Below are 13,316 nucleotides of genomic sequence, written 5' to 3' on the forward strand. Positions count from 1 at the left end.
AATTGATTTTGATATTAAGCGATACATATTTATAAGATTTTATACAGAAGCGAGAAACACAAGAAAAGAATAATTCAAGCAGAAACCACTCGTAATAAGTACAATTTACAATCCTCCTCCTAACCCGATACACGCAGCAAACCAATCGACTGAAATTACCAATTAGGACTATAAAAGACACCCTCGAGTTAAAGAGATCGATACGTTTCATCAACTCATTTGTCCCAAACTGCAGATGCATCTTCTATATTCTAGAAAAAAAAAAGAGGAAAGAAAAAAATATGCATTTAAATAACAAGCTGAAGAACCTCGTGCGATGACAAAGGATCGGAAAAGCACGCGGATGAATGCATAAATAACACCGACACCCTTCCGGTCCATTGTCATTCAGAACGCTGTCTTGCGCACTATCTTAAATGAAGATAGCGCGGCTTACAATGCAAAAAAGGTGGACCTAACGCTTGAATCTCGATCTTGGTCACGGACGTGGGGACCTCGAAAATCGTCGCTGCATTTTTCATGGGGCACACCGAGGGAGGAAAAACCGCGAATAAGAGAACACCATTATACGTAACTCGGCCACGGTCGTACCAAGTGCAGGGGGCAGGGGGCAGAAAAGTAGCGGCTTATTCTCGCCTTGAAAATAGATGGAAATAGATTGACACCGTTTCGTTGCTACTTCTTTTTATACCCGTGATGGGGTTTATTAAAAATTGCAAACGTGTCAGGGTCGCAGAAACTTCCTTCAAAGACCATGTTATGATTCTTTTGGATATGAGTTCACGATTCTGGGGCAAGTAAACTCAGGCCACCTTCTTGCTTATTAATTTCCGTTTTCTGACTCTTCGCTGCATCGTTCGGGTTAGTTTTAGCTTCAGTTTGCTTGGGTTCAGTTAGTTGGGGTTAGAGTTGACAAGCAAACTTTCTTCACTTTGTGCAAATTCTTCCGTGAGTTTCTATTTTTGAAATTTTCGTAGCTTAATTCCGATTATGTTGGAATTAAATTTAGGTTTGGGTCGACGAGGAAACTCCTTCAATTCTACGCTTTAACAATTTCTATTTGTTAATTATTCGTTGCTTCGTTCAGATTAGATTGGAAATAAGATCGAATCGACCTGTTAAACTTCGTCGCCTTTGTACCTTCGTATTAATTTTCATTTGCAAATGTTTCGTTAATTGACTTTGTCTCCCAGTTGTCTCCAAATTACTTTTCGTTAAATTTCTCAAGTAAATTGCTGGAATTTCTCACCCTTTCCCTAATTTCGACTTTTTAACTTCTTGTTAAAGTTTCTGCGCTGGTTAGCTGGATCTCAAAGGAAAGTTAGTTATGCACGTCGGGTCTATATGATCTGAGAAGATATGACGCCAGTCAGAGCAAGTTAGACCATTCCGGAGCAACTTCTCAGAAACTATAGTTATTCGAAGCGGTTGAAGACGAATTAGAGTGGACAGGAACATTAGCTACCATACACTGAATCGGGCTTTGGTCTAATTTAGAGCTACTTGAAATAGAACTTGCCCAAATAGAGAAACTTTCTATCGACTTGCGCCACTCCGAAACATACGAATACCGATATTCACGATCACAAACATGTACAGATATTTCATAGAAATTTGTAAAAATATTCGCGAGCCGCTGTATAGAGGTACATAAACATATAGAACTCGAATCTTCTACCAATTCTTTCCTCCACCAGTTCTCGATCTCCATGATTAGATCATAGCGTCCGTGTTCCCAGGCTAAGACGTTCCCTGTCGACGATCTCCTTTCCTCGCTTTCCCCTTCCAACTTGTAACAACTTACGATCATCGAGAGATTCTCGAGCGAATTCTCGGATGTATGCGTTCGAGACAAGGCGACCCACACGGGGTCCCTAATAACCGTAACGCGTGGAAACTCTGCGGGGCTCCCGGCGCGATCGTTAAACTGCGAACACGATGGCTGGCCTCGCGGCGCGAGCAGGCTTGCCAATCCCCCTTCGCGTCGCGGAACTCGCAGAAGAAGAGCAAACGCGACACGACGACGGCTCGAATTAAAATGGTCCGCTGAAACTCATTCCCCGAATTAAACGGATTAGATCCAATCAGCACCGGCCGCTGTCGTCGACGTCGTGCAACACGTTGTACCGTTGTCGCGGCGTTTCATTCGATTCCGGCCTTTGTTTAATTAAATTCATCGAGTACGCCCGGAATAACGCGAAACTTTTCACGAAAGCTTGCAAGTTTCGTACGTAAGCTTGGCCGTGTGTTTACAACGTATGAATAGACTTTGTTTGATTTACGTCTGGTGGCATTTTGTCGAAACTGGTAGCGGCAAATGCGGATAGAATCGATTTCGTTGCCTTTGCAGGATTTAGACTGTTCGAGCCTCGTATCTTGTAGTCGAATAGGTTAACGAAGTTCGGCTCTTTCGAATGGATATTATCGCTCGGAATATTTGAACATTTTGATTCGTGCGAATGGGTTTCGCGATTTATGCGAGAAGGTTCGTTCGTTGGACGATAGAACAAGTTTGTCGATGTACAAGAACGGCTGGAAAGTACGGCGGTGTCTCAGGTGTGACGTGTGACAAGGTGTAGAAATCGAGATACCATTGCGCGAAGAAAAGAGAAGAAAATGGATCAATAGGAAAGTATATAGAGGAGTTCGAACGACGTTGTTAATAAGAAAATTCGTCAATAATTATTGCGCTATGTTGTCAAACTAATTTTATAATCTTGGCTTTTAAAAGCTTCAATCTGAATTTTTATACTGGAAGGTTTGAGTTTCAATTTTTCTGTTCGAAAGTGCGAATTATAATTTTTATATTTGTCAATCTTAGATTCGAATATCTGCGTATCCAAGCATCCGGATAGTAAGCAAAAACGCTTATCTTTTCTCTAGAATACTCTGCTCTAGATAACGCATTCGAATGATTCACGTTTAATGGATCGAAGCTATCGCTAGCGAACTCTGCGTGTCTACCCGGTAGAAGCAAGCAAAGCAGAACACAGTCATTCAGATCACCGCTCGAGATAGCCGACGATGTATGTCTTACGTCCAATGGTCTGTTAGCTTGCATAACGCACCCATACACATAGATCACTTCATATTTTATTCTGTCCATACGCTGCCTGCCACGACGTGGATACACGGGACAAAGAATTTGGGAACCCCATATACGATCGCTGTCCCAGGTCCCAGAGGAATTACCTAACTTCGTACAGGGAACCCGAGAATATACTGCGTAGCAGTATTCTGTTATGTAGTCGATTAATCAACGATCCATCAACTGTAGGATCAATGTCCTGACTTCGGAGGGTTGTCACGCGATGGGGTTAACCCTATTTCCTTCGTTCCTAGTTAGCTTAACGATGAATTATGATTTTTCTGTTCTGATGCGATCATTAGAACTAATTACCGACAGGAAGATTGCGAACTAATGCGAAACATTGAACTACGATGTAGTTGTATGATATATCAATTACATCGTGTAACAAAGTCGTTCATTCTTCAGTTTATTTCGGAGATTAACGTAAAAGCCTCGCTAATATTACGATAAATAAACACGTGACGAGTAGTATAAATAAATATTCTTCTTCTTCTATTAAGTTGCCCGAAAAGTTTCTTTCGTTTCGTAAGGTGATAATAGATGAACAACAATTTCTGTTTTATATTATTGTATGATCCATTTCGTGTTATTTCTATTATTATGTTCGCGAGTAATTCGATAAACAAATATAAAACAAGAAACATTGTGCGTCTATTATTTCCTTATAAAACGAAAGAAACTTTTCGGACGACCTAATATAATCCGTTAGCTTGTCAACTAAGTGATTGCGGCTTTTATCAATACCACCTATTGACAAAATCCGCAATCTCTTAGTTACCAAGCCAATAAAGTACGACTAAATAGATCAATCGTGCTCGTTCAATATCTACTAAAAATTTTCCTGAGGGAAACTGAATCCGCAATCGCATTCGCATGTAACGCGCTACAGTTGCTTGTTTTCGCCCCGTGTTTATACCAGCTCGTAGCCACTAGTAAAGAGAGTACGACAACGATTAGGTAGCACAAACGACAATTAAGCGGGCCCTGGTGTTGGCTGCTCGTTATCGTAATAGACGATGCACGCACATAGTCCAACCCGTGCAAATAAACGTAGAACACGCGCGTCCGGTGGACGACTCTTGTCGCCGCAAAAGTCGAATGTTCGGTGCGCCGCTGAAAAGATTCGTTTAATAAGGACACGACGAACCGGAAGCGGATCGTTTATAGGGTGTCTCGAATGGAAGAGATCGAAGGTCAACCAAGAGGATTTCAGAGGGTAGAAACAGGGATCGAGGTGATTCTTCGGTTTGGAATTTTTTTCTTAATCTTCGTGTGTCGTGTCGTACGTTGCGCCGAAAAAAGATGAAATATGGGGTAGCGAGAAATGGTAAGAGGTAATATCACGATAGAATAGAATTCATAGGGTGTCCGTAATCTTTCTCGTTCTTTGAAACTGTACGAAATGCTGAATTATTGAATACCGAAATCAATGGAATTTGAATGAAATTTGAAATTGAAATTTTATACGCACAGATACCATGACCAACGCGATCTCTCTTTTTCCCGTTCTTTCGCCAAAAAGTATCGACCCACCTATTCCACGTGACCCAAAGCAAAGAAAAAGAACGCTATACAGTTCAAACGATAGAAATCACGAGACGAACCGACCCTATCCCTCTCGAAATCAAACCCTCAGGCTCCAAGCACGATGAAATCTTGAAACAAAACGCTACTTTTTCTATCACAATCTGATCGAAGCACGGTAGACAGCCTCTGTTGAGCTCAACTCAAAAATACCCTATAATTTCACACCTGCAATTCGAAACTATCGGTACACACGGTGTACAACGACAGCTGCACTCGATCGGCAATGTTACGTGTTTCCCGTGGCCACCATTTATTTGCCAGCCTCTGTGTGTCCACGAACACACGACACCAAGGATGATAAGACAACCAGAGAATGAAAAAGAGAAGAAGATGAAGAGTATATTCCCGAGTGTACATATATTATACAGTAACGTACACGCGTGTCTTCGTACGCCAGTGCAGCGCGAGTAACGAAGACGCAGCTGCGAGGAAAGAAACAGACTTCAGAGAAGGTGAATCTATGAGCTGTACGAGATCCAGTGCGCGTGACGAGAATCTCGATTATCGAGGAATTGATCCTGATCGATGCTGGTTACGGACGTTTAACTCTGCGGTGCAGGTTCTAATTTTGTCTATGATTGTGAAGAGATAGAGGGAGAGCCGATTTAAAAGAAATAAATAAAGTTTGAACAAAGTAAAATTCGGATAAGACACGATATTGTGCTCGTTAATCAAATAGAAAGTTGGGGTACGCGATGAAGTCTCAACATCTTGGCTTTTATAAGAAAACTTGATTTCTGACGTTTCATTTTTATTCAAGTTGTGTGGATACAGTTTGATATCGTGTGTATTAATTGAAGAGGAAGTTGTGGCAAGTGATCAAACCTTGAGATCTTATTGTCGGTCTAGTTGCTGGCAAAATCTTCGTCGCTTATGTCATTCTTACGACTGATTTCTAGCAAATACTTCGTCACGTTTTCCATGTAATCAAAAAGGCTGCGTTCATTCGTATCGAATTTTCTGCAAGCCATCGTGCGTACCCCTTTTTTTTCACAGAATCAGATTAAACAGCAGTTCTTCGTTTTTCACGCGATTCTATTTTATTCCATTCCACGTTCAATTATTTCTCAAGCATGCAGTGACATTGCGATTGCTTTAACTCACGCTAGTTTCATTTACGCGCGACAGGCACGAAGAACACACTTTACGTCTGTATTTTCCACAACTCAAATTCCGATTTTAATACGAAACGATCTAGCCTCGATAATCGTTTAATTATTATCAGCGTCTACTGTAAAGTGGATATCGCTACAAAAATAGTAAACGCGAGGCGATAACGTACGTTGATTCATCGATAGCGTATCAAATTTTATCACTCGTTTCAGAATATATCTGAAAATTAAAATAATTATTCCCCATTTCCAAACACAGCTATTCCCAACTTTTTGATATTTCCACAAGTTCAGAAGTTCAAATGATTAAAATTGAAAAATAAAGGCAGGCGGCGATATCTGAATACATTTTGTCTCACTAACGAACTTGTGGAAATATTTCTTGAAAAGAAGACATTTCTTGTAATTAAAAAAAGGACATTAGTTATATATATATAATTATATTATATTTAATAATTATATATATATGGATAAAAAGAAAGAAACTAATTTATTTGCTCTAACTAAGCTATATAATATTAAAAGAAAATTAATAGCAATACTAAATTAATTTTCCTCAAATTATATTTGATAATTAAATTCGATGTAGATATTAATCTTCTTATATCGAACGATAGAATGTGACATATATATATATATATATATATATGGATAAAAAGGAAAAACTGGATACAAAGTTATCATCAGTCTGACGTTTGAGAGGCTCGTTTATCCTACACAGGAAATTAAATAATATTTCATGTAGATTTACAAACCATGCATAAATATGCACATCCGATCGTTACACGATTAACACAAAATTAAACCATCGTCCGCGATATACTGTCATAAGCATAACAGGATTAAAATCGAAGAAACCGCAACTTAGCAGATGTATTAGGTTGTCCGAAAAGTTTCTTTCGTTTTATAAGGTGATAATAGATGAAAAACAATTTCTGTTTTATATTATTTTATTTTATAGGTATGATCCATTTCCTTCTATTTCTATTATTATATACGTGCATAATTCAATAAACTAATATAAAACAGAAAACATTGTGCGTCTATTATTTCCTTATAAAACGAAAGAAACATTTCGGACAATCTAATAACTTTCAGCTACTATCTCCCAAAAGGAATTCTGACCAAAAACCAAGCCGGTGGACAGATCAACCGTCGAGGATCGACCGAAAACGTTTATTCGTGGATTTTCAACGATGTAACTGGAAACTATTCTCGATCGGGCTAGTCGAACGCTGTTCTCGTTATCATCTTCGTTATCGGAATCGGTTGCACGCATACGTTTCGAACGATCGATCCCAAGCCGACGAAATTGCCGTGTTTTCCAGCTCTGCCGGCATGCGTTCACAACCGACGGAATTAATTAATCGCGCCTGGGGCTATTCGTGGCCGGGAAAAGAATTAATCGGCCGACTACCGGCTGAAATACGAGGGGATGGAAAAATTGTTGACGCGATGCTCGATTTGATGGCGATATTTGCTCGGAATGATGCACGCGCGAAACGGTTGTTAGTGTTAAGCCGCCTCTCTCCACCACGATTTTTCACCATCTCCGATTTAATCCCGTATCTCGTTCCGTTCTACCGTGTCGATTATGGTTTCAACCGAGGGCCGGTTCGTTTGTAATAGTTACGCCGTGTGGCCCTTTTTCCTAGATCAGTGATACGACAGAAGACTAATTGATTTTAAACGAAGGGATTTTTTATTCCACATGCAGAACGAATTTCGGACATCGTAGCTGTTGTAAGATGAATTTTAAAGGTTCTGGTATACGAGTTAATATTTTTAATTAAGAAATTTTGCTTACGGATAACCATTACAAAGGATTAAAATTGTTTTCATTGCCAGTAGTTGCTATCGAGGGAAATTTAATTTTGGTTATCAGTAACCGGTTATAAATACCCAGGAATTTTGTTTGGTTACCAGTAACCATTATCGATGACCCGAATTTTATTTTGGTTACCGATAATCATTATCGGTGGCTGAAGTTTTTCCTGTAGTTTCTTGTGAAGCACAAAAAGATTAACTGTGAAATTTACATGTATTTATATATGCTTTAATAACTCGCTTAACAAAATGTATAAGTTTTATAATTAAGCCTTCTTATGTTATCAACGAACATCTACTAATTATCGGTAATCTTAGTAACAATCGACAAGAGGCGAATGTAACCAGAAAAAGAGTTTTGTCGTCGCTATTGGTCAGCGGTAAGCAAGAAGATATCTCGCAATATATAATGACTAACAATTGAAAATTAATATTCGTGGCTTTTTTCACAGAACAGTGACACGACAGAAGATTAATTGATTTTAAACCAAGAGATTTTTTATTGTACATGGAGAACGAATTTCGGACATCGTAGCTGTTGTAAGATGAATTTTAAAGGATTTAATTTTTTAAGAAATTTCTTCCACACTTACAGATAACTGGCCTTCGTCTGAATAAAAATGTTAACAAAACAAAAGTAGAATTAATTAACAGAGAGGAATTATAAACATTCTGTTTGTTTATTTATCTTTTCTTTGGTATAATTTATATTATTTACACCGAATGATAGCGCTTCCAAAAGCTTCCTGCTCTTAGATTGCCAATACGAATATGTTAATCCTCTACGTTGCGGGATTACTTCAATATCCCGTTGATTCGAGAAATTTTTTAAAGGATGTTGATACGGAAGAAAATTTATTAGATTTTAATAAGAGAAATTACTACATACCGGGTGTCAAGGTGCACAAGAAGCGCGATCGATTTAGTAAAAACCACTGGAATCCGGTCACTCACCGGAGAACGCTGTTTCCTCTCGTCTTCGCGCGAAGATAACAGCAACTTCCGTTTTCTGACAGACGATATCACCGTGATACCGCTCGATTTCCTTTCTACAACTATAAACACTGTCAAACAGCGACTACCAACGTTTCAACGACTCGCATAACAACAATGCTAATTTCACACGAATGACGCACACGCGACTCTGAATTGCACTTTACACGATACAATTGACGCGATTCCGAGAATAACGTAAAAAGAGAGGAGAACAAGAACAAACTGTCAGCGCCTTTTTATTACCGATCCGACAGAGAACCGATCGATACTACCGAGCGACCACTTTTCTGAAAATCCTTGGCTCCGTACGATTCCACGCTCTTGTACTGTTTCCATGGAATAGATAATATAATATTTATTTTAATTTTTATATCCACGCGATAGTATTATTAATCTGTCACTGTTTGCAATGGAATTATGAGATTCGAGGAAGTTTCAGACACTGTTCATAACATTATTAATATCGTTTTGACGAATAATTTTACCTCTCTTTGTTAAAGAGTCTTCTGTCTTTTATTTTTATTTTGAAACAATGGCATTTTTAGTATTTGGAACGTTTAAAATGGAATTACGAAGATGTTGTTGATTGTTTATGAGATTTTTAATATTTCTCATTGAAAATTTCCACTCTTCTTTTAATTTAAAAATTACGTTATTAGCCTTCGAAATGTTCTAATTCGAAATAATGAGTTGGAGAGGATTTCGAACGTTGTTTGTGACGTCTATACCTTTTCGCGAACGAAGACGAGTTTTAATAATTAGCGGTGTAAAATTAATTTCCGTAATTCAGCGCTTGAACACACGATTTCGTCACACGTACGATCGTAAGCAACCTTCTTACGATCAGAGCAGGTGAGTGAACTGAACTTTAACACGAATGTGCAGCCACGAGTACACGAGACGTGTACTCGTCCCTGAGAATCGATACGAACGTGCCGCCGACCCATCGTTCAATTTCCATAGCAACATCTGAGTCCAAACAAAAATGATTTCGTGCCACTTTTGTCCCACAAACGACACAACTGACCAGCGAAAGAATTTTGTAACAGATCTTACACATTTCTACGTGATATACGATCGATACATTCTATATAATTATTTTTATGTCATACGAAAACCTTTGGAAAATTGAAATTTACTAACGAAGATATAAAAAAAAAAAAAAAAAAAAAGGGAAAGAAACACCAGTATTGATCTAACACTATTACCGATTAGTAGAGCGGGGATATTTATGAAAATTCATAATCTTGCAGACAATCGTAAAGCAATGAGACTCGAATAAAAGCGTAAAATTACATTTTACGATTAAGGTGCATCTCGCGAGGAAATAAGTATGCGTCGGGATATTTTTGAACACATTATATAAAAATGATGCATCATATGTATCGACGGTATTTTTTAATAGAATACATTTTACGATTGTAAAAACGTGTTTCTTAACTACGTGAAGATTTGCCGATAATATTACGTCGGTAATTGAGGGAATACAGAGGGAAGACATAATAATTTTCACAAGCAAAGAAAAAACTTTTTCCCTGTATTATTCGCCTGGTACAACCACCAGAATTATATCTCCTCAACTATGGTATCAGACTACTCCAGAAGAAAAAGGAAAAAAAAGGAGGACCAACTAAATTGCGAGCTAGAACGCAATTTCTCCGGGCCCTTTCAGCGAGAATTCGCGATACTCGAGTCGCTCGAGGGTTGACCACCTCCGCAGTTAAAGGCTTCGCCTTTAAGGCTGCGGTCACACGAGCGTTAGTTCTGTCATCCGTGACAAATAATGCATTTTCATAAAATGTATGATTCATTATTTTTACGTACCGATAATTTTCCTCGTTATAATTTCCTTTTCGAAATTAAAGATTGGGTGGGTGATATAAACGAGATAAATAGGTTGATAAAAATACATATCTGATTCTGAAATCAAATAAAGATATAGTATGTTAATTAAGTAGAAATAATTATATCGAGATACAAGAATAGCAGTGTGCCGAATTAAAAAATTTCCGTGTGACCGAGGCCTAAGGCGACGACATAAAGGAGCGCTCTCAGCCGCGGAAGAACATTTCCTGTCATCCCCAAACACGGAAAAATATAATCCCACGAAACGATTGTACACACGTATACCGTTCTTAAGGCCTCGACTTTTAGCACCGTTATGTCCTTCCAAATAATTTAGCATCGTTTTAACTTGATTGAACGAAGAATTTATCGGCTCCTCGCGCGTTCCTCTTCCACCCTCGGCCGCGGTGCGTTCGACTTTCTTCCACGTCGATGGGCCGTAGCGACGCGATAGGCGTTCACTCGCCTGAAAATTCACTCGCCTTTAGTGCTCTCTCTTTTTTTTTCTTTTTCTTCTTTTTTCCCTATACCTTTCCTTCACTCTCGCGCTTTTTCTCGCAGAATAACGAACAGACTTACTCGAGTTGCGAGTTTCCGGTGAAATTAATTCCAGTTCGTTGAAATATCGAATGGCGGGATTAAAGGGTAGACGAATTTATTATTCAGAATTTTATGGCGATTTTTACGATACAATCTCTCGAGCTTTCTCCATCCCGCGTGTATCTTTGGATTTTCGAAGTATGTAACACGCGAAGCGAGAATCGAATAAAAGAAATATACGATTCGATGAATCGTAGATTGTAACTGTTCTGATATAATTTGTAACTGATCGTTCCATACGATTTGAATTTTTTTTATTTAATTTACGCTATGTGTGATTGTTATTGAGCATCTCGTAATGTTATAAAACGTTTAAATACCACGATCCAGTGTATCTGCAGTTTACCAAAGCACCAACCGAAACACCGATTTTCTCAAGGAGCATTGAACATCCTCGAGCTGGTCGAAGAGGATTCAGCTAATTACAGCAGGAGATTCGCCGCGACGAAGTAAAGCCGAGAGGATCGAAAGTGTATCGATGGTCGGCTGACAGGAAACTTTCTAGACATTGGAACCGGTGTCTGCGAAGATGGCCTTCGATCTGGTACAATTGAAGTGCACCGGGTGTCGAAGAATCATTGTTCTCAGACTGCGTTTCAACTTTTTCAATCCAAACACCGTAATTCCATCTCACTTACTTTCTTGTAATTGATTGTACTCGAAGAAATAAGATTGACCATCTGTAGCACGGTAAATCCTATGTATCTACTGGTAATAAATCGTTTCATTTTATCGCTCTCCAATTTTTCCAATAATCTATCAGTTATTTTGTATTATTTCCGACTGTTCTCGTTTTCGATTTTAACCTTTTCACTCGCTGCCAAATTCGATTAACATTATTCGTACGATTTCACGAAATTCGCATCGTAGCTTCAAACAGCCTAGAAAAATTCCTCCATTAAACGAATAAAACAAGTTAGAAGCTATGAGTTACAGTAGATATTACAAATGTCCCTTGTATAAAAGTAACAAGTTTGGTAATAAAGATGGACTGGTTTTAAAAACTGACTTTGTTTTTTTTTTTTTATAACGACTATTCAATTACTGTGCGAAGAGATTCTCCTTCTATTTCTTATATTTTTATAGCGTTCGTCGCTTATTTTCCTAATGTCCGGCAATAAATCGTTGCAAGACACCATGTACGGCGCTTTTAATGGAAAACTACGGCCTCAAGGACGAAACAGGCTTCCGCCGCAGCTCGAGAATCAACCGGTATGCAAATGAAGCTTAAGGTCCTGTCTGCCGATCTCTGAAACCGTGCAGTGTCAGATCGATCGTGCAGTCGCCGTTAATTGAATTAATCATCGGATTAAGCCTTCCTCTGAGCTTTGGAAATCGTTTTAGCCCCCCTTCGTCGTTCATAGAGCCAACCTCGCCATCAGGAAAATGAAATATAACGTTGGACGTAGAGGAACCTATCGATCTGGTTTTTCAGATAAATCAGATTACGTGTCTATGAACCTGTTCTCAGATCGATAGAATCTTCAGATTCTAATATGCAAGAGAGAGAATCTAATATGCAAAGGAGGTGGAATTTTTTGAGAAATAATGCACGGACAAGTAGAGGTGGATTACCGTTTGAGAAAATTCCAATATCCCACTGTAAGTTTTGTTATTGTATTTTAAATACGGCCGTCAAGAAAAGAAAGAAAAAGGAGAAAAATGGCGTATTTCTTTAATGCGTACTGGAAGGCGACGCTCCGTGAAAAATAGTGATTCCGTGACTACCTTTGAATATTCCAGCGAGCATTAACTCGCATGGCTTGTATGTTTCCGTGGGGACAGGAGAACCATCTGTTCTTATCCGTACGGCAAGTTAAAGCGTTTTTAAGCTGCCCGGGGACGTAACAATCCCCATAAGGGCGAAAGACGCGGGGATGGACTTCGTGCTCACGCATAATCGTCCAGATAGCTAGACCCATTCAAATTTCACCTAATTGCCTCTACCCTGAAACGCGGTTGTCACGGACATCCTTCCAGCGGCCAAGTCTAATTGTACCTTTCGGATGATCGATCGAAAAAATTCACGTTATATTTCGATATCCATAAACTGAATTTTATTTGTATTAAGAAATCGTACACGGTTTCGTAGAGAAAATACGCAATTTTTAATTCTAAGAAGGATTCGCTGAACTACGAGAAGCGAATCTTTTTTTCATCGACAAGTTTGATGGCAGTCGACGTATGGAACATTCGCTTCCTACAAATCATCGTATAAAACTCCAAAACAACGTTAACAAATAGATCGCGGATATTTA

The 13,316-nt window shown here is 38.9% G+C and overlaps 1 protein-coding gene across 6 annotated transcripts in view; it reads right to left on the minus strand.

Annotated features, from left to right (window-relative positions):
- LOC100643048 (protein sprint) overlaps positions 1 to 13,316 on the minus strand; it is a 159,280-nt gene that overhangs the window by 131,429 nt on the left and 14,535 nt on the right. The window contains exon 1 of one of the 6 annotated variants that reach the window (XM_020864634.2): positions 8,572 to 8,706. The exons of 2 other annotated variants lie outside the window; for them this stretch is intronic. Coding sequence is in view for 2 of the 4 variants with exons in the window: in XM_012312059.3 (XP_012167449.2) it covers positions 1,679 to 1,810 (132 nt within the window). In the remaining 2 variants the exon portion in view is untranslated. Of the gene's footprint in view, positions 1 to 1,678; positions 1,954 to 8,506; positions 8,524 to 8,571; positions 8,707 to 13,316 lie in introns of those variants that run through there. 3 more of the 6 variants (XM_020864633.2, XM_012312059.3, XM_012312060.3) reach the window with 3 other exon arrangements.

Source organism: Bombus terrestris, chromosome 9, assembly GCF_910591885.1.
Source record: "Bombus terrestris chromosome 9, iyBomTerr1.2, whole genome shotgun sequence".
Lineage (NCBI taxonomy): Eukaryota > Metazoa > Arthropoda > Insecta > Hymenoptera > Apidae > Bombus > Bombus terrestris.